The sequence below is a fragment of the Stigmatopora argus genome, unplaced genomic scaffold, assembly GCF_051989625.1.
Source record: "Stigmatopora argus isolate UIUO_Sarg unplaced genomic scaffold, RoL_Sarg_1.0 HiC_scaffold_25, whole genome shotgun sequence".
NCBI lineage: Eukaryota > Metazoa > Chordata > Actinopteri > Syngnathiformes > Syngnathidae > Stigmatopora > Stigmatopora argus.
Genome location: NW_027520039.1, coordinates 86,028 through 108,088, shown reverse-complemented (window position 1 = coordinate 108,088; position 22,061 = coordinate 86,028). Strand labels below are relative to the sequence as shown.

Here is a 22,061-nt window from a genome sequence, read left to right as displayed (position 1 = left end):
AGGATAAACATCCATTACAATGTCCAAAAACTTGGAAATTATACTGAGCAGGGATTTGTAGCAATGAAGGAACAGCTGGCAGCCACCAGTCTCATGGCTTTCCAGGACCGCAAAGCAGTTGATAAGCTTCCAGCAGAGAAGGGCGCATGAGTGCAATATTAGGAAATGTTGCACCTATATTCTCAACGACACGTCACCCAATGGGTCCCTAACCAGAGCCATTGAAGGCCTGCAGACCCTGAACCAGAAATGAAGAGGAATTCTGGAGTGGAGCTGTCCGCCTGGGCAAACTGGTGGGATAAGACCTTTGGCAAGTATAAAGAATTGGCCTTCTCTGTGGTGATCTCAATGGCTGTTTTGCTACTACTTTGACAGTGTGTGGGTGTTGTCTTATCCCCTGGTTACGCTCTTTGCTAAACCGACTTATAGTTACTGCAATTGCCCAAACAAATTCCAAATTGCAAGAATTGTATCCACTTAACCACGGCCTCCTGGTGAGAGCGTTGATGTCCATGATTATGCTAATTATGAAAGTGAATTGAACGAGAAGGATTTTGTTCTTCCTTTTTCAGACCTGACATGCAAGTAAGAAGAGGAATAGCAACCACTGACACTTTTTGGGGAATTAACTGCATTGCTGCTGCTTGTGTTTGTATTTGTCATAAAATATGAATTAATAAAATAAAGCCGAAAAGAAGTTGTATTATTAGTTTCACATATATTTGCTTGCAATGAAGAATATGGGCGGCCCGGTGGAGCAAGTGGTTAGCGCGTTGGCCTCACAGCTCTGGGGTCCTTGGTTCAAATCCAAAGACACACAATTACGAGGCAAACTTGAAACTGGAAGCTATCTTCTACGCGGAGGAACATGGAATTTGATCTGCTTTGAGGCACCTCAACAAAAATGAGTTGAAAATTTGGAAGTGGAGGATGCTGGAAAATCATCTTCGACAAGTATAAAATAAAACTGAATTTCCGCGGATGTAAGGCAAACAGCTTGGTATGGTTGTCCAATGGCATGTCAAACATAGTTATACAAACTATACTGGGTTCAAATCCAGGGTCGGTCCACCTGTGTGGAGTTTGCCTGTTTTCCCCGGGCCTGCGTGGGTTTCCTCCGGGTACTCTGATTTCCTCCCACATTCCAAAAACATGCATGTTAGGCTGATTGGACACTAAATTGCCCCTAGGTATGGGTGTGAGTGTGCATGGCATGGTCCGTCTCCTTGTGCCCTACGATCGGCTGGCCACCGATTCAGGGTGTCCCCGCGTCTGGCCCGTGGTCAGGTGGGATAGGCTCCAGCACCCCCCACGAGGGTGGGATCGATGGATAAGTTTGTGCTACAGCCGCCATGCGAGTGCTGCTCGCACAAGCATTATGCTAGTGCGAACGGTAAGACCGACCAATTACCCACAGCCAAAATATTCCTGCTCTAATATGCTTTGGGTTACGACCTAGTAGATTTCCTTCACAACCGCCCCATCACCCAGCATAGTGAAATATTGACTATTATGTATTATCTATTTTACTGACAAATAAATGGCACTAAGGCCCGGCGGCCAAGTTGTTAGCGCGTCGGCCTCACAGTTCTCGGGACAAGGGTTCAATCCCAGGTCGGTCCACACTGAGTGAAATTTGCATGTTCTCCTCAGGCTTGTGTGGGTTTTCTCCGGGTACTCCGGTTTCCTCCAAAATCCCAAAAACATGCATGGTAGACTGGTTGAACACTCTAATTGCCCCTCAGTATGAGTTGGAGCGTGAATGGTTGTTAGTCTTACCGTGTAATTGCCTGGCCACCACTTCAAAGTGACCCCCGCCTGATACGCATACTTAGCTAGGATAGGCTCCAGCACCCCCTACAACCCTTGTGAGCACAAGCAGTTAAGAAAGTGAATGAAAGATTAAATAGCATCAATATTGCAAAACAAATTATTTATTCAAAGAGAAGTTATTTATTCACTATTTTCATAATGTATGGTTACTACTGCTATATTTTTAATTAATATTAACAAATTGTTTTTATGTTTTACAGGAACATAAAAGGCAGGATTGAATCATATTACCAGGAACATAAAAGGCAGGATTGGATGATATTACCCAGCCAATCGCAAGAAACCAAGTGGTTATTGTAAGAATGGAAGCATATGAACGATTGTGTTCTTAACTTTTTTGTTCCCACTTGGCAAAGTTATTTGTATTTTGTAGAAATTGTGTTTTCTTGGGTACTTGAACCAGCACCTCATCTATCATCTCATTTTATCTTCTCCTGCTTAATCTGAAGTTAAGATAAAAAAAACGCAGGTTTGGCAACCCTGCAAAACATTTAATTGGCCGTATTGTATTTCTTTTTGTCTTTTAACCAACATATTCCCGCTAGTGGACGGGATCAAAGCCAGGCTAAGCTGCAATAGGCCATTTCATTCCAGTAAATTGACAGGACATTTGGGTACTATTAACACGGATATTTTACACGTCTCTCCATTCGGATCTCTTATCCAAACCGGAATTGTTTCCGAAACGGCGGTATCTTGACCACCTGCCGTTGTCACAAAGACCTTTCTCTGCCTTGTACGTCTAGCACCTGGAATATCCATTTTAATTGCTGTTTTACAAGCTCCAGTATCACACAAAATTCCAATTGAATTCCATTCACGAAAAATGTGATCCATGGTTTAACCAAATCAAATGCCAGCGTTTCCATTAAATTTAGCTCAACATCCTCATATTCAAAATCCTCATTCAAATCATTTTGAGCAGGCATGCCGGCTAGTCATGCCGATTAGGCCTTGTTTTTAGAGACCCTCTTGTCCGGGCAATCACGCGATATATGCCCCAATTTTCCACATTGTTCGAGCTTTCGTCAAAGCTGGAATCAAGTTCCCGGAATACACAACTCTGACTGACAGTGGAGCCTAACATGTTAAATGCCGAACTCTTTATATCAGAGTGTACCTTTGACCTCAATAAAGCATTATCAAACTTAGTTTTGCTCGTGCTATCTTTAAAAAAACACGCTAGTGTGAAGCCTAACACACGCTAGTAGCAAGCATAACATACGCTAGCGGCTAGCATAACATAGGTACGCTAGTTGCTAGCATAACATAGGTAAGCTGGTGGCTAGCATAACATACGCTCGCCTAGTGTCATGCTAGCGCATTATCGGACGAGGCGTCCAATGTATTGACAAAAATCTGAAAATATACCTGCAAATGAGACTGCGCCCTATCACACGGTGCGTTTACTAGGTGTGAAAATACGGTACTTAAACTCCTCCACCTGGGGAAGGACCTGACCCCTGACCCATAGAGGTCATGCCACCTTTTTCTGACTGAGGGCCATGGTCTCAGATTTGGACGTGTTGATTTTCATCCCGAACACTTCACACTCGGTTGCGTATCGTTCCAGCGAGAGTTGGAAATCACGGCCTGAAGAAGCCAACAAAACCACATCATCTGCAAAAAGCAGGGATACAATACTGAGGCCACCAAACCGGAACCCCTCAACCCCACGGCTGCACCTAGATATTCTGTACATAAAAGTGATGAACAGATTTGGTGACATCCATCCGACTTACTGCCGGCTAGCGCGGACCAGACTCTGACACCGGTAATAAAAGGGACCGGAGCCCACGTAACAGGGGTTCCGGAACCCCATACTCCCCAAGTACCCCCCACAAGACTGCCCGGGGGACACAGTCGAACGCCTTCTCCAAGTCCACATATGTGAGAAAATACAGTATATAAAGATAATATTGGAAAAGGATGTGGGGAGGAATGTTACAATATGTCTGGCCACCATATTTGTGTACATTCCAAACTGCCTCATCTCATTTTCTGAACTGATTTATCCTCATTAGCTTTGCGGGGGTGCTGGAGCCTATCCCAGCTGACTTCAGGCCAGAAGCACATACTCATACATAGGGGCAATTCAGTCATCATATTTTTTAGCAACAAATACGGCTTTTATACAAGAAAATATGGTAAATATAATCTATATATTAAAAATAATTAACTGTACTCAGTGAAAGGAGTTCCAGAGAGCTCTATTTTAAGATAAGGCCGACGGTGTGTGCCATAACGTCACCTGGAGCTTGCACTTTGAAACATTTCTGGGAAATTCCACCCCTAGCTCCACTACTCAGAGGCTCTGGCCGCTCTGTCCGCTCAGAGGGCTCTGTTGTCAGGTAAGGGCGATGGCCTGCGCTGTAACGCCGACTGTGGCAGGCACTTGTGGAAAAAGTCACCCACACAAAGGCTCCCGGCCGGCCAGTCCACCCAGATAGCTATATTTTCGGATAAGGGCAACGGTGTCTGGCGTAAGGTCGCCCGGGGCTCACGTTTCTGAAAAATATATATATATATTTTCACCCTCACTGAGGCTCCCAGCCGTCCAGTCCGCTTAGAGCTCTATTTTCAGACAAGAGTGATGGCCTCTGCCTGGTGCCCGCGATTTTTCTTCTTCGGAGTTAAGTTGAGTGATCGTCCTCTGTCTTCTGCTTGTGGGTTTCAGCGTGAATTTCGACATTTTATGAACATTTTTTATTTGAATACTTAATATAATATACCGTGATAGAGTGAAGCTGCGAATGTTGACGATGCAAAGTGGTGGATGACAATAGCGCTAACTCCTAGCACTTTATTTATGGAGGTCAAAGAGAAAGCTGACCAGGCATTGTTAGTTTAAGCCCACTTTAATATGTTTTTTTAGATACATTTGGCAAAATGTACTGCTTTTCAAATAGTTAAATTATATTTATATACATGCATATTTCATTTACGTTTTAAAGATATATAAAGTCATATCTTTACTCTGGTCTAGGTACGAAATTCTCAGGCAACGAAAGCAAATGAGTGTGTAGAGATACGAAAAAGATCAAAGTTACGAAAAACCCCAAAAAGTAAATTTCTTGTATCTGTTATTTTATTTTTTTAATTGTGGCGTATGCATTGATTCTCACTTTATAAGCTCGCTACACTCTACTGGTCTCTCATTGGCAGTCTCACAACAACTATCCATGTTTCAAGATTCTCTTTCGTACTGTTGACTGCCGTTTGTCGTCACGGAGTTCTGACGGTGTTTTTGTTGAGTTTTTCCAACTGTGGATGAAGCAGCTGCTTATGTTTTAATCATCATGCCTCCCAAGAAAATTACCAGTGCGAATTAAAAGTGGTCAGCGAGGAGGACAATGACGAGTTGGTCAAGGAGCATAAAATCGAACTCTCAAGGGAGGAGCTGAAGGAACTAGAGTTAATGCAACACTCAGCAATCCAGGATCAATATAACAAGCCAGACGAGGAGGGAGCAGCGAGCATTCCAACAGCAAAAATAAAAGAAATGCTGGAGAAATTTCAGGAACTTTGTCTTTGCCGAAAAAAACATCCCGAAGAAGTATTCACGGGTCGGGCGATCACGCATTTTGACGACGTGTGTTTGTTGCACTATAGAAACATTATTAAAAGTTGTCAAAGGCAATAGTCTTTGGATATTTATTTTTTAAAAATGTCCGTCAACCAGCACTGCAGAAGGGGAAGTTTGTTTTGTTTTTCTAGCATAATTTCATTCAGTATTACTTGGTTGTTTGAAGAAGTAGTACAACTTCTTCAAACTGACAATGAAAAGAAGGATGGGAGGAATTAATGTAATGAAGATTGTAACCAAAACCTGTGCCAAATACAGGTTGTGCTTTTTTTCCAGTTTTTATTTTTTTTATTAATTTTTTTGGGAGATGGGGTCTTTTGTGAAAACTTAAGATGGCGATGATGAGATGGCTCACATTTATTGAAACCACAAGATTCATATAAAATTTCCGCAAACTTTGTGGTGGAGGGACTGAATCCATCTATGGATTGATACAGTTTGAATTTTATCCTTCAACACCAGTGCAGTCCAACAAACGTTGAATTAGAAACAAACGGATCAAAAGGTCTGGACAAATTGAAGTAGTTGCAACTAATAGTGGATGACTTTTGACCCAGTGATTGATGCAGACTCAACAAATCTAAGTGTATTTGTTGTCTTTTCCTTTGTTTATATTTTATGTTAGTGCTGGGTTGTTTATTGTTTGTAAATTGTTATCGTTTTCTGAAAAATTAATCCCGATTGCGAGTTTGACAACCAGGGTGTACATCTGTTTGGTGGAAATTCTGGGGAAAACCTCTCTCGTGGCTGGTATGGGAAAGCCCCGGAATTCCCTGACAAGAGTTGGAAAAAGTGATGGGTGAATGAACAGATCGGGGTGGCGAACACGTAGCTCTCGAGTCGCATGTGGGTTCCAGCCAAAATGAATGCAGCTCTATGCTTATCATATTTTGTATATACTGTGGCTATTTGCCTCGTTTCATGTTGGGTTTTTTTCTCCGAAAACACACTAAGGTTCATCAGGTCCCATTAAAAATAAATAAAAAAATCTATTTTAAAAATAATTTGGCAGATTGGGTTTTTGTTATTGTGAATAATATATTGCATGGTGTGGCTCTTTGACTTTAAAATGTTTGCTCTTTGTGTGCAACATGTTTGCCACACCTGGAAAAGATGGATGGCTGTTTTCTGCTGAAAATACAAAATGCAATATGAGACGTGTGTGATCTGAATTTTAGTAATGGACATGAGCATATATTTATGTAAATAACAATAGAAGACATTCATACTAACTAAGTCTGAGATTCTAAAGATAATAAAAAAATGTAACTGTTACCCTTCAACCAGGTCCATGGTAGATGAAACAACCTCTGCATATAACAAGGTATGGCCCAGCAAACCAGATGTCAGGTTATTACAATAAGTATCCAGACAGAAATGGTCCCATTTTGGCCTTTCAGTGGAGTCAGTGATTAGCGAAACATAATGGTCATGAAAAAAAGCCTCATCATGTAGCCCAGTAGTGCACTTCATTCTCAAGGAGGCCTTTGACATAAGGACGAAACCATCATCATTTATGAGTGTGCGTAGCCACTGAAGAAACTCTGATTTTGTCTCCTATGTGGAAAACAGAGGATAAAGAAATTTTTGACACTATCACCAGATTATGCACACTATATAAAGATAAAGTGAACTATATACATATAACATATTTTCAAACCTATAGGGCACACTTAAAAGTCAAAAAAAATCTCTAAAATGGTCGATGTGGGTGTGGATGGGGGTGGGTGCGTGCGGTGCGTGGCGCGTGCGTGTGGCGTGGTGTGCGTGTGGCGTGTGGCGTGTGGCGTGTGGCGTGTGGTGTGTGTGGTGTGTGTGGTGTGTGTGGTGTGTGTGGTGTGTGTGGTGTGTGTGGTGTGTGTGGTGTGTGTGGTGTGTGTGGTGTGTGTGGTGTGTGTGGTGTGTGTGGTGTGTGTGGTGTGTGTGGTGTGTGTGGTGTGTGTGGTGTGTGTGGTGTGTGTGGTGTGTGTGGTGTGTGTGGTGTGTGTGGTGTGTGTGGTGTGTGTGGTGTGTGTGGTGTGTGTGGTGTGTGTGGTGTGTGTGGTGTGTGTGGTGTGTGTGTGGTGTGTGTGGTGTGTGTGGTGTGTGTGTGGAATTTATGAAGATATTTTATTCATAGATATTTTTTCATTCATTTTCTGAACCGCTTTATCCACTTTATCACTCGCGGGGGGTGCTCGAGCCTATCCCCGCTGACTTTGGGCCAGGGGCGGGGGACACCCTGTATTGTTGGCCAGCCGATCGCAGGGCACAAGGAGACGGACAGCCATGCACACTCAGACCCATACCTAGGGGCAATTTTAGAGTGTCCAATCAGCTTAAAATGCATCTTTTTGGGATGTGGGAGCAAAACGGAGTACTCAGAGAAAACCCATGCAGGCAAGGAGAATATGCAAATTCAACACAGGTGGACCGACCTGGATTTGAACCCAGGACTCCAGAGCTGTGAGGCCGACGCGCGAATCACTATCCACCAGGCCACCCATTCATAGATATTAATCATTACATTTTATGATTACTAAATAATTTATGTGTAGTAGACATGCACCTGCTTATGGCAGGTGTGATACTGGTGTGTGCCCATAGCGAGCAATGATGATGTTGCTCACACTGGTACTGAGTGTGCTCGGGGAGGTTGTCTTTCTGCCCAGACAAACAAAAAAATAGAGGGAACATTGCGTGCATGATTTTATTCCTAGTGTTTATCGCTTGGTGTCCTTCGAAAAGTATATTCTTGCCATTTTCTGAATGTTTGCTTCTTCTTTCTTGATGTAACAAACAGTAGATTCAGTGATGCCGTAATGATGTGCTACAAGGGCATACTTATTGGCCGCCTTCAGCATATCTAGCAACTTTACTTTTTGGTCACTGTCATCATGTTTTTTTCTTTCTTGGGCTCATTTGATGCCTTAGATCAGGGGTCTCAAACTCGCGGCCCGCGGGCCAACTGCGGCCCCCGGGACAATAATTTGCGGCCCCCATCTTAATATGAAAGATTAATGTTCATGCGGCCCGCAAGATTGATAGAATGGCATTTGTTGTGTTCGGAGCTGAATGGACCAATCACGGTGAGGTATACGGCTCTGGAGGGCGGGACATCATTCCTCCAATCAGCTGGGCGGAGGAGAAGCCGCAAAGCCGATCACTCCGCTCGGCGCGCACAGTCCTCCGCTGCTCTCAGCATAGAATTGAATGAGGCGCTATGATCCGTGATCCAGCCTGTGTCTGTGTCTGTAGCCATTTCCGCGAGTGAAACTGAAACTTAACAGTAAGTGCGTTAACATGACACTTGAGAAATTCAGAGAACTGCCGTAATCCAATACGATCGGAGAGCGAAAGTGCACATGTGCCACAGACCCGCGCGACTGTTAAAGGGTTAAAGTTTAAGTTCAACCCGAGACTCATTCCAAGTGGAAACACATATTACAGAGCCCCAGAGATGTCTCTTTCAAAGCCTGCCGTGAAGAGAAAGGTCGGTGATGAGCACAGACAGTTTCAAGAAAAGTGGGGAGTGCAATATTTCTTTGTTGAGCACAGGGGCACCCCGACGTGTCTCATTTGCACTGAAAAAGTTGCGGTGCACAAGGAATACAACTTGAAATGTCATTATACTACGAGACATGCTGAGGAGTACGAAAAATACCAGGGAGATGAGAGAGCCAACCAGGTTGCCAGTCTTAAAACACGTCTTCTGAGGCAAGAGGATTTCTTCAAGAAGGTTACCAAAGACAGTAATGCAGCAGTCGAAGCAAGCTACGCCGTTTGTGAGTTGATTGCTAAAGCAGGAAAGCCATTCACAGAAGGTGAATTTATCAAAAAGTGCATATTACAGGCTGCACATTTTGTCTGTCCAGAAAAGAAAAGTCAGTTCAACCACATCAGCCTTTCTGCCAACACCGTGGCAGAGCGCATTTCTGACCGGTCAAGTGACATTTATGATCAACTGTGTGAGAAAGCACAATGTTTCAGTGTATATTCAGTGGCTCTTGATGAGACCGCAGACATCACAGACACTGCCCAGCTCGCAATATATGTCCGTGGTGTTGATGACAATTTTGAAGTGATGGAGGAGTTGCTCACAGTAATTCCAATGCCTGGCAGACCACCGCTAAGGAAATATTTCACCAGCTGTGTGATGCCATTGAGAATGCCAGTTTGCCATGGAAGAGCTTTGTTGGAATAACAACCGATGGAGCCCCATCAATGACAGGGAGGAAGAATGGACTGGTAGAACTTGTTCAAAAAAACTGGAAGAGGAGGTTGTGGAGGAGGCCATAGCTCTGCACTACATTATCCATCAGCAGGCCCTTTGCAGCAAATGCCTGAAGTTTGACAATGTGATGTCTGTCGTTGTGAAATGCATCAACCAAATCAGATCCAGGGGCTTAAAGCACAGAAGGTTCCATGCTTTTTAGAGGAAATTGAGTCAGAATATGGGGATGTGCTCTACTTCAGGTTTATTTCATTATTTTTTGTTAAAAAATAAAGATATTTGATAACGTTGGAATGTTTTATCAGCGCTTTTCTTGTGGAAATTCTGATGCAGCCCTGTCTCACCCAGACTCTCCCTCTTGCGGCCCCCAGGTAAATTGAGTTTGAGACCCCTGCCTTAGATGATGCAGTGATGATTTTATTGGTGATTCAAAATTTTTAAAAAGCTGGAATAGTCTTGGCATAATCTTTCTCCACAAGGTAATGTGAGCGAGGCGAAATGTCATCTGAAGAAAACAGGAAAAGGCAAAACGATATCCTTCCCTATTATTCGGCGCGTCATTCTTCGACTACGGTAAACTTTTGCTCCTTCTTCGGCGCTAAGTGCCACCTAACTTGGCCCTGAAGAAGTCGTGCCCTGACTACCGCCATTTTTCATCTCCTGTCGTCCTCTTGCGAGTGTGAGCATGAATTTTGACATTTATGAAAACATTTTCTTAGGTTACTTAATATAAAAAAGATGTACCGAAGCCGCGAAGTTGTGAAGGATTACAGTATATTCTTTTCACATTTGTAAAGGTTATACACCTATGAAAAGTGAGTATGATACAAATACTGGTCTAAAATTGTCTGTGAATGATGACAAATTAGGTTTTTCATTCCAATCAGTGATATAACACCACAGAGCATGTATTGTAATAGGAATCTTAAAAAAAACATCTTTCAGAGCCTTACCTGAGAGGTAGCCAACAGGTACACTGGACATGGTGCTGGTGAATGGTTTTGCTGGCAACTAAGCCCAAGAGAAGCCAATATCTCTGCCAAGACTTGATGATTTAGTGAATCGACCTCAAAACCACAAGAAACTTCAGTTGTAAGGTTCTGGACATCTGGAAACGTTTCCAAATTAATCTGCCGAGAGGGAATATAATTTTGCAATTAAATTTTATAAGAATTGACAGCCTAATATTGACCACCAAGAACAATAATGTCATATAAATTATATTTCGTTACAGTTGCAAGCATTTTTTAAAAGGTACAATTATATTTTCCCAACTGTACATAAAATATAAAAATAAAATTTGATGTGATTCTTATATTTTTATATTACTTATTTTGGCCTTTTGCCGGGAAAGCGCACTTTGTGGAGTAACACCACCAATTTCGTCATACACATCTGGGTATGATGACAATTAGGCTTTTGACGAATCAATGATGATGACAAAGCCTAAGTCTGATTATTATTATTAAATTTCCTCCCAAATGGAGGGTGCGCCTAATAATCTCGAAGGCACCCGCAAATGAGACTGTGCCTTTTAAGATGGTGCAATTCATGGGCATGAAAAGATGCATTTTATTATTGATATTATTATTTTATTATTTATTTTAATTAACTTTCTTAACTTGATTTAGCATCTACTTGAAAGGCGAAAGTGATGTGCCTTGGTTGAGAAAATCGGGGTGCAACCTACACCTGAATTTGATCATCCACTTTAGCTTTTCTGAAAGCACATTTTATTACTTCTCTGTGAACAGAAAAGTGTCCCCTTTCCTGATGCCAATGAGGACGACCCAGGCAACAAAGTTCATGCAAGGAACAATGGCCATAATACTCTAACGTGACGTAAAATTAAATTCTCGTATTTTTCTGTATTGCGTACCCTCACACACACATTTTCCTCAAGAATTTAAGTGAAGTTTCTCCCTCGTGCAATTGGCACTTGTACAAATATTTTACTTAAGACAAATGTTGCACTGATTAAAATACTAGTAATAATACTTTTAGAATGCTTTTCAAAATCTGACCTTAGACTGCTGACAAAGTGGTCCAAAATAGGACAATTGAGGTGTAGTACAGTGCTGCATATGTGTTTCAATATTTGAATATAAGTCAACTGTGACAAACTATTGTCAAAATTGAATGGAATGATGCAAAGGAATGAAAAGTGGTACTGGTATTGAGTAAAAATGTCTGACCGTATTTACTCTCATATAAGTCGCTTTTATTGGACAAAAAAAAATGAATGAATGAGGGTACGGCTTATATGCGCATAAAAACATGACAAGCAAAAAAACAGCGGCGCCGTGAAACGATGACATCACGTCAAAATGCCGCAGCGACCACACTAATTTGGTGCTGGCCGTCATTTCGGCTGTATTTACAAAAGAAATCCTGCCGCTAAATGTTGGCGTCAACAGAGCATTCAAAGCTAGACTGTGAACTACGTATATATATATTATATATAATAACTCGGAGCTTGCCGTCATTCCCGGAGGCTTAAGAACTACAAACGCGGGACCCAGCGTTTTGGAAGACTCATTTGGGCAATTGTTAATTCGGACACAGAAAATGAGGACTTTGATGGATTTGTGGGTGATGATGATGTGAGTAAGTTGTAAAATGTCTAAATAAAGTACAACCGAACTCAGTTGCCTTTTTAAAACATGTTTTTAGCGTGTGGGTGTAGCGAGGAAGAACTATATTTCCCAGCAGTCACTGCGCACCGGAACCCGGAAATAGGCTGCTTCCGGTAGCCAGCGCTATTGCGTTTCGATGTTCAGCCTATAATATATATGCGTCTAATGAAATGGTGCGTGCTTTGTGTGTCTAAAATACAGAAATAGCACTCGTTACTGACACTGCGGCGTAAAAAACGATGCGCCAAATAGGCGTGAAAATACGGTAATTTGATATTTTGCATTTGATAGGCATATTAACTTCCTTGTGATATTGGCCCTAAAAATGTGTTTTTGATTTATACAGTATCTCCACTTGTGGTGATTTTTCTTAAGATTTTCCCTTCAAAGTAACAGATTTTTACTCCCTATTAAAAGCATGAATATGGAGGTGAAAATTGGGAATCAGGGGGGTGCCTTATACGTGAGAAATTGTAAAATTCAAAAATTTCAAGGCAATTTTCATGGTGCAGCTATATCCGAGTAAATACGGTACCGTATTTTCACACCTGTAGGGCGCACTTAAGTCTAAAATTTTACTGTAAAATGTATGTACTGTAAACAGTAGAACACTGATGTGGTATGTTGGCTTTTCACAGTGGGAAAAAAGAGAACATTCACCTGAGACAAGACAGCCTGACCACCATGCTCTCCGTTGGTTATGCTGATGATAACCATATCCTTCTGGTCGGGATAATCTTTGAGCTTCCCCCAGAGGTCCAAATTTACTGTTTCCGAGAGATCTTTGACAAAGACCTTCCCACTTGTGAAGACGTTTAGTTTAAGTTCTGTGCCATCCTTACAAGTGAAGCTCAGACTATGCCTTTGGCCAGGTTGTTGGTCCTTAGTTTCTAGAGAGATACCTTCAGGGCACAGGGAGGAAGCAAGCCCAAGGACCTTTCCACCCAGTCTTAAGTAATTCATAAATCTTGTGTGAAGCTGGGGAGTTAACACGTTTTCCTCTGCAAGAACAAGGAGCCTTGTATTTTCCATCCAGGGTTCACTTAATACTTGGTGTGGCTGAAGGCAATAGATAATGTATTTTTCTGTGTTTAGACACTGTGCTAATATCTGATGAACGACTTGAAAACGCTCTTTCTTGCCATTTGTGTACACTAGAACATTTGGCGGTTTGTTGTCAAATCCAAAGCTCTTGCATGCAAACCTTTTGACATCATGTCCAGAGTCATCAAAAGTCTCATCTACACTCTTCAAATAACATGAATAATTATCCGGGGTACTTGAAGTGTTCTTGGCTGAAGAATATTTGACAGATACAATTGTGCTATTTTCCAGCTCCAGACATTCATGGCAGTTTGACAGATGTAGCGATAGCCCATGGCTTTCCATGTGGGAACACTTCGCCAAGATCAAATCCTCAGGGTCAGTGCCTTTATTCTGACTGCAGCATGTTGGTCCTAATCCGCTTCCTTGTTCTATCATCTTTGCACAAAATTTAAGAGGTACATTGCTTTTACAGCACTCAGAGTACTGGAGGTATGGTGACCTGTGACAAGGCAAACGCTGATCTTGGGTTTTGTCAGTGAGCATTGACTTTACCTTGACAGGCTTCTGCGGACATTGTATCAGCTCACCAAGAATGGATTCATGGAAGATGATGGCTAGGTAGATAAAGAAATGGTAATTGATACATGTTTTTTTAAATGCATTATTATGATTGACAATTAAAAAGTTTATGGTCTGATTTAATAATATAAATTCATAAGGTGTTGACATTCTTCATATCATTGTGAAAAAAACTTGAATATACTGTAAATATGCATTCATACGGGGATTACAGAACTATGGGTTTTTGGCAGCGAGGTCACAGTGAACAGCTCGGACGTTCAGACGTGTGATTAACAACAAAGAGCACCGAAATGAAACTTTTTCAACTCAAAGGAAAGCCTTAACAAGCAGCTGTGACAGACTGTCGGCATCATACTAAGATCTTGATGAGACTTTAACAATTGTTAATTGAGTCACATATGCAGTTTCCAACAAAGTGTAAGTATTGCAGTGGGCACATTGCCATGTCACGGTACAAAACGAGACATTTTCAGGCCCGAATGAAACTAACAGACTGGATCAAATTTTACTCTCAGGCGATCTATCACGAGTGCCTTGACTGTTCAATAAAAATTATACCTCTAGATTTTGTACCTTGTTGGTCTTAACTCATTTAATGCCTATCAGAAACAATAAATCAATTTCAATGAGGAAGGCTTACATTGAGTGATTGTGTTTCACTCATTATTCGATCACTGCCAGAAGCCCAGTCAAATTGGATTGGATACCTATCGTTGTCAATGGCAGCTAATGAGTTCATACCCCCCCAAAAATTCTGGTGGAGTGTTGTGTGTGGTTGGCAGGTGTGTTGATGTTATGCTTTCTCATTGTTCTTTGGATGTGTTACAATTCCTCAGTTTTCTTATTTGTTTGTTTTGGTTCACCCAAAGGACAAAATCCACATGGAAAATAAATGCAATTCTGCAAACAAACGAAATTCCATGCGAATCATTCAACAAAACATACAACAACAAGGAAGTTTTATCACTAGAAAAAAAGAACATACAAAAGCGTGTGAGAAGGAGACAGCAGCGAGACATACAAGAGCAAGAACCACTTGAGGTTCAATCTACGCTGGCGGGATAAGGAAGTAACCCCAGCTAGTCTGAAAATAAAATTGAAAAAAACAGATCCCAAACAGGAACGCGGAGTGGCTTGTAGCAAAGTTTAAATAAGACTTTTGAGGGATATTTTTAAGAAATGTTTTTCTTCTTGCCACTCTTCCCTAAAGGCCAGATTTGTGCACTGTTCAACTGATTCTTGTCCTATGGACAGATACTACAACCTCAGGTGTAGATATCTGTAGTTCATCCGGAGTGATCATGAGCCCCTAGCAGCATCTCTGAACAGTCTTCTCCTTGTATATGGTGAAAGTTTAGAGTGACACCCAGGTCTTGGTTATTAGTGTGGTCTGATACTCCTTCCAATTCAATATGAGCACAGTTCTCCTTGAGATGTTTAAGGATTGGGAGATCCTGGGTCTCTGCACTTTAAACAGAACGCTGAGACTGAGACAGAGCAGGTGCATTTATACAGAGAATTGCTTACACACAGGTGGATTCTATTTATCATCATCAGTCAACACTGAATTTCTGGAGTGAGTTTGCTGCATTGAAATTAAAGGGGCTGAATAATATTGCACGCCTCACTTTTCAGTTTTTTATTTGTTAAAAAAAAAGTTTAAAATAGCCAATACATTTAATTCCACTTCACGAATGAGTCCCAATTATTGATTATTGACAAAAAAAATTAGGTCTTTATGTTTGATGCCTGAAATGTGGCGAAAGGTTGAAAAAGGGGGCAGAATACTTTCATAGGGCACTGTATATCATAACATAGATAAAGGCTCAAGACACTAAATAATTACCATTTACCAAAATGTACCTAGGATACGTACGGATTATCTTGGACGGTCCAATCCCATTATCCAGTTGTAGGCGATTCTCTAAGAATGCTACAGCCAGTCGACTGAAATCATCAACATCTGCCTGAGCCACTGCACTAAATGGCTGGACAGGGCTGGAGGGCGGAGGTCGACAAACATCAGACCACTTGAGCACCTGAAAAAATTAAAGTGCCTGTCATGTAAGCATTTTAAATACATGCTATTCTGTAAAATGTTTAATATACAGTGGTACCTCGAGATACGAGCTTAATTCGTTCCAGGACTGAGCTCGTATGTCAATTTACCCGTAACTCAAATGAATGTTTCCTATAGGAATGAACTAAAAACAAATTAATTTGTTCCAACCATCTGAAAAAAAACACCAAAAACAGGATATTGGATTGGAAAAACATTTTTATTTGTTCTAATTCACCATCTATTAACAAAGTAACAAATAACTAGTGATTTAATAGTACTAAAATGTGCTTAATAGTATTAAAATTAGACGGATTTCGCGGAGGGGAGAGAGCGAGGGACAGAGAGAGAGACTTTTTGCCCCACAGCTGATATTGGCCCTGCTAAGTCCACACTCTCAGTAAGAGGCATCTGAGCATGTAACCATGATATAGATGCAGAATCATGAGCTCCCGCCGAGGTGGGAGTCTTGCCACCACTTTAGAATACAGAAGATTGTGCTGCCATCTTGGTGCGCTTCAATTGTTTACGCCTTTCCCAACTCGTTATGAAATGAGAACTCCTCTTTTTTGGCACAATTGGTGAAAATGACGGTGAAAACGTATGTAAAGAATGCAAAGAAAGAAATTATAATATATACAGAAGCAGGAGTATGCCTTTTAGGAAAAAGTAAGGGAAAAGTCACGATCAATTTCAAAAGAAAGGCTGACGAATGTTACCTATGTTTGGGTGTTATTTTGGGTAAAACATTGTAAACCAAAGTGAAAATATGACAAAAATAAATACTCACACAATAGCGGTGCTGTTGTAGTTCATGCAACTAACTTCAAGCGGAAATGACTAAGCACTCCAGTATGCACTGAAGAAAGTATGGATTTTGGAATAGTCACAGATTGTAATGCTTAAAACCACCGCAAGAGAGCAGCAAGCTAACATATTTCTGCTCAGGCATACTCATCGATTATACTTGTAAATGCTCATAGCAACCCTTGTCTATTAGGATTCGACAGCCGTTTATGGCCACAATGTCAACTCTGTACGATGCACGGTTTGGATCCGAAAGCCGTTTCTGGCCACCATAATGTCAAGAAAGTAGCGTGAGAATGTTAACATAAAACATCCACCCATCCATAAATCACGCTTTATCTATTCCTGCTCCCCAAACACTTTTTTTTTCCTGTCGTGACGGAAACACTTGGCGAGACACGATGGTGCTGGACACGCTGACCCAAGACGCCTTTCCACGTCATTTACAAATGTCATTTTGGGAATAATTTCCGCCTGCGAGTTTCCAGGTGCACACACACACATCCATCCGTAAATCACGCTTTATAAGGATTAGAGAATAGATAAAGCGTGATTTATGGATGGGTGGATGTTTTATAACTCCCGTCACGACAGAAAAAAAAAAACAAGTGTTCCAGGGAGCAACTAGAAACTCGCTGGCGGACCAATCAGCCATGCGGTGCGTTTAGGGCACATCAGGTAAAAACAATGATTCATACATCAACTCTGCTTTCAGCTTTAACAAATAAAAGTTGAGTTTACACACTTAGAGAAGGTGAATAAATTCAATCACTCGTCTATTAGGATCCGACAGCCATTTCTGGCCACCATAAAATATGTCAACGCTCTACGTTGCACGGTTTGGACAAACGTAGCGAGAGAATCTTAAAATACCACCCTGAATCGGTTGCCAGCAAATCACAGGGCACAAGGAGACGGACAACCATGCACACTCACACCCATACCTAGGGGCAATTTAGAGTGTCCAATAAGCCTACCATGCGTGTTTCTTTAATATGGGAGGAAACCAGAGAATCCGGAGGGAACCCACGCAGGCTCGGGGAGAACATGCAAACTCCACACAGGTGGACGTGACCTGGATTTGAACCCAGGACCTGAGCTGTGAGGCCGACGCGCTAACCACTCCTACCACCGGGCTGTCGTTTTTATTTATTTAACGTTTTTATTTTATTTCATTTTATCCTTCTTTTTTAGTTACATTATTTACGGGATTATAATACAAGGTGTCTAATTAATGTTGTCTTTACGCTTGTCTGTTCGGTTAGCTTCAGACAAAAACGTACATACTATGACAATTTGGTTGTATATGTGTGCGAACAAATGAATAAACTTGAGCGTTGACACAAAGTTAGGAATCAGAAAATTGAGACGGCGCAGAGCTACCGGAAACATTACCATAACACTTCCTGTGGATAGCGACTTTGTTTGATATATTTTTCCTCAAGTACATCGAACTTGATTCACTGCATATACAAATTATTTTACACTATAATATAACAATCTTAAATTTGAAAATAAATAAAGCACTTAACAACGATGTGAGACTGGTTTCACTTAATTATAGAATCCTTAAAGGCTTCATAATTAAGGAAAATGTGTAATTTAGTTACTAATAATACCTTAAGTTCAGCTTCAGTAACCGACTTGTCTCCTAGCTCCAAAAAGACGTCTTCGGTAGAGTGATGGAATGGAGCAACATAATGGGGTGACGGTTGGACTGATGACGAACAGGAACTCCGCTTTAAGCTCAGACTTCTGCTGCTATCCAGCGTTAACAGTCTGTTCCGAGTCAACCCTGAATAGAATTTGTGAAAACGTACCCAAAGGTACACGTAACACAACGTTATCAACATTGTAAAAATAAGCTAAATGTAAGATGTCATTGTCGCTCTTTTTCTCTTTCGTTCGAGCGAATTTCAAAACGCAAAGGTAAATTTAGTCGAGGTCGAACTAAGGCGCTTGCACGACGAGTCGTGCGCATGCGCACCAGCACCAATATTTTTCTTCTTTTTATTAATGTCAGATTGCTAGCGGGTGTATACCGACACCTACTGGAAAAAGGGCAATGTAGCACTCATTAGGTTGTGTATACGTACGTGTGTATGTATGAAATATCTAATCTCACATACCTGTCAACCTCTGCCGATAACTGCCCTTATAAATGATTATTGATTCCCCTTACAAACCCCCCAAAAACCTTACAAACACTGTACGACTCGTACGGTGTTTGTAAGGTTTTTTGGGGGTTTGTAAGGGGAATCAATAATCATTTATAAGGGCAGTTATCGGCAGAGGTTGACAGGTATGAATTTCTCATCTCATTTTTGAACTGCTTTATCCTCATTAGGGACGCAGGGGGTGCTGGAGCCAATCCCAGCTGTGTCCGGGCCAGAGGCTGGGGACACCTTGAATCGGTGGCCAGCGAATCGCAGGGCACAAAGAGACGGACAACCATACACACTCACACCCAATGTTCCCTCTAATTTTTCGTTGGTCTGAGCAGAAAGTCAACCTCCCTGACCGCACCGAGTACCAGTGTGAGCGACATCATCGGTACTCGGATGATTCGCCTAAAGACGTTTCGCCGATGGACGTTTGACAGACGGGCAGGTCGCCGAATGAACGTTCGGCGGAACGTCCATTCGGCGACCTGTCCGTCTGTCAAACGTCCGTCGGCGAAACGTCTTTAGGCGAATCATCCGGTCACGACATCATCATTGCTCGCTATGGGCACACCAGTATCACACCTGACAGGTGCATGTCAATGTTCCCTCTAATTTTTCATGTAAAACATGCTGTAAAACACGAAAAACATAAGTGGACAGAGCTACTGCCACATGCTGCCGCTTAAACGGCGCCATCATGGGGAAAGGGGTTAAAAAAATAAAATAAAAAATCAGATTTTATTTTTTTTACTGCGCGCCATATGATTGCTGCTGCACAGAGAAGACGAGAGTAGTGCGCAATTGCGCACGCGCGCAGCTTAGAGGGAACACTGCTCACACCCATACCTAAGGGCAATTTATAGTGTCCAATCAGCCTACTATGCATGTTTTTGGAATGTGGGAGGAAACCGGAGAACCCGGAGTAAACCCATGCAGGCACGGGGAGAACATACAAACTCCACAAGACGATGGCGGAAACTTGGAGGCAGAGGACCTCGAAAGCTTGGGGGCCGAGGACGACGAAAGCTTGGAGGCAGAGGACGGCGAAAGCTTGGAGGCCGAGGACGCCGAAAGCTTGGAGGCCGAGGACGGCGAAAGCTTGGAGGCCGAGGACGGCGAAAGCTTGGAGGCCGAGGACGGCGAAAGCTTGGAGGCCGAGGACGCCGAAAGCTTGGAGGCCGAGGACGCCGAAAGCTTGGAGGCCTCTGCATGGACTATCCAGGGCAATACGCACCAGTACTATCTGGACGACCTCCCGACGGGCCAGTTCGCCGCTTCTTTTCGGGCCGGAGGAGTGTGTAAGTGTGCCTGTATTTTCCCCTCCTCTCGTAGCCAGCTGTGTTGAATTTATTTGATTAGCCTTTTGTGTGTATATAAGAAGTGTTTGGTGACGTCTGGCGTGGGAGTATTGTGACCATTTCCTTGTGTTTCCTGTCCAGTAAGTCATGTTTTCTGCCCTTTTTGTCGGTATGTGTGTTCCTGGTTTATTTTGTCACTTTTGTAATCACCATTTTTGTCATTAAAAGCCCAAGTTCTGCACCAGCAATTCTCGCCGTTTTTTTCCATGCATCCTAAGTTCAACTTCGCCACAGCAGCCTTAAAAACATGACAAGGGAACTGCTTTTTCTCTCAATGCCGAAGAGGGATATACAATAGAAGGAGAATGGGCGCACCGAATATCATAGTGACTAGATGTCTACATTTTGCCATTTCCTGTTTTGTTGAGTGAATTTCGCAGCGTGTCGCTGTTGAAAATGCCTCCTAAATATTGTCGTTCCTTGATATGCTAAAGGCGTAGCGAGCTACTGCGGCATAAATGAATCTACACTGTGGAGTTTTTTGTACATAATTCAGCTGGTAGGAGCCTTGCTAATGTTAATGAGGTCTGCCGTGCGGTTGAGAGCTAGACACGTGAAGTAGACGCACTTCCCATGTGGAGTTGCACACGTGTTGTGGCGATCTGTATGCTGGGAATAAATAAAAATAAATTATCGTGAGGTGAAAAGGTCCGAGATGTAGCGGCTGGTCTCTCCGCCCAGGTTACCATGCAGCACATTGCAGCGACCGTTCTTCTCCACAAAGCGCTGCCCCTTGGCCACCAGCATGCACGTGTTGTTGTTCACCGGTTGAAGCTTGCATTTTCCGGGTTGCGGAACTGCAAATTCTCGCGTTGACTAAGACACCCCGCCTACGACTCCGAGGAATAAAAAAAATGAACCACCATTATGATGGATTTACGCCATATATACGGACGTGAAGCAAGCATGATAATAGGGCGTTTATACACTGCATAGGGCCACTCAGAAGGACACGGATGACAATGTGGTCGCAGCCATTGAATTTGGCAACAACAGCAATATTTATACAGTGGTATCTCGAGATATGAGCTTGATGCGTTCCGGGACTGAGCTCGTATGTCGATTTACTCGTAACTCAAATGAACGTTTCCCATAGAAATTAACTAAAAACAAATTCATTTGTTCCAACCCTCTGAAAAAACACCAAAAACAGGATATTGGATTGGAAAAACATTTGTATTTGTTCTAATTCGCCATCTATTAACAAAGTAACAAATAACTAGTGGTTTAATAGTACTAAAATGTGTTTAATTGTACTAAAATTAGACAGATTTTGTGGAGGCTAGAGAGAGAGGGACAGAGAGACCGGGGAGGAGAGGGAGACTTTTTGCACGGCAATGCGCTCGTAACATAACATAAACAAATTTAAATGAACTTGGATTACGATGCAGACACTCAAAAATAAGTTTAATCTAACCTTACACTAAACTTTATTCTAATTTAGTTTTACATTTTTATATCTTTCTTCTCCCGGGTTTGCTCTATTTGCCCCGCCTCCACCCTGACTTTCAGGTGCAACCTATCGAGGGTTGTTTGCTTTTGTCGTCCCTTCAAAATATTCTGAAAATTATGCACACAAATGTCCTCACAATAGGATAACGCACGACCACTTGCCAACTTGCCCTGGAGGTAGTACCCCTCTCGTATTAGCGAAAAAGCTCCGCCATCCGCACTGACTAACGGGAAAAAAAAACACTGAACAAATGCAACGCTCTGCCCAGTGCTCGTAGAGACATTACACGAGGGAGTTGCTGGGAGAGGGACTGTGCCCATGA

General features: G+C 42.2%; 2 protein-coding genes across 2 annotated transcripts in view; both read right to left on the bottom strand.

The window, feature by feature from the left end:
• LOC144070280 (uncharacterized) overlaps positions 1 to 18,776 on the bottom strand; it is an 84,156-nt gene extending 65,380 nt beyond the window's left edge. Inside the window, exons 1-5 of the mRNA XM_077594873.1 lie at positions 18,383 to 18,776; positions 15,774 to 15,936; positions 12,929 to 13,929; positions 10,586 to 10,762; positions 6,696 to 6,976 (exon numbers count right to left, since the gene is read on the bottom strand). Coding sequence (XP_077450999.1) covers positions 6,696 to 6,976; positions 10,586 to 10,762; positions 12,929 to 13,929; positions 15,774 to 15,936; positions 18,383 to 18,616 — 1,856 coding nt within the window. The 5' untranslated portion in view covers positions 18,617 to 18,776. The remainder of the gene's footprint in view (positions 1 to 6,695; positions 6,977 to 10,585; positions 10,763 to 12,928; positions 13,930 to 15,773; positions 15,937 to 18,382) is intronic.
• Positions 18,777 to 20,916: 2,140 nt separating this feature from the next.
• The window catches only part of LOC144070281 (uncharacterized), a 48,461-nt gene continuing 47,316 nt past the window's right edge, over positions 20,917 to 22,061 (bottom strand). Inside the window, exon 4 of the mRNA XM_077594874.1 lies at positions 20,917 to 21,060. Within this exon, the coding sequence (XP_077451000.1) occupies positions 20,917 to 21,060 (144 nt within the window). The remainder of the gene's footprint in view (positions 21,061 to 22,061) is intronic.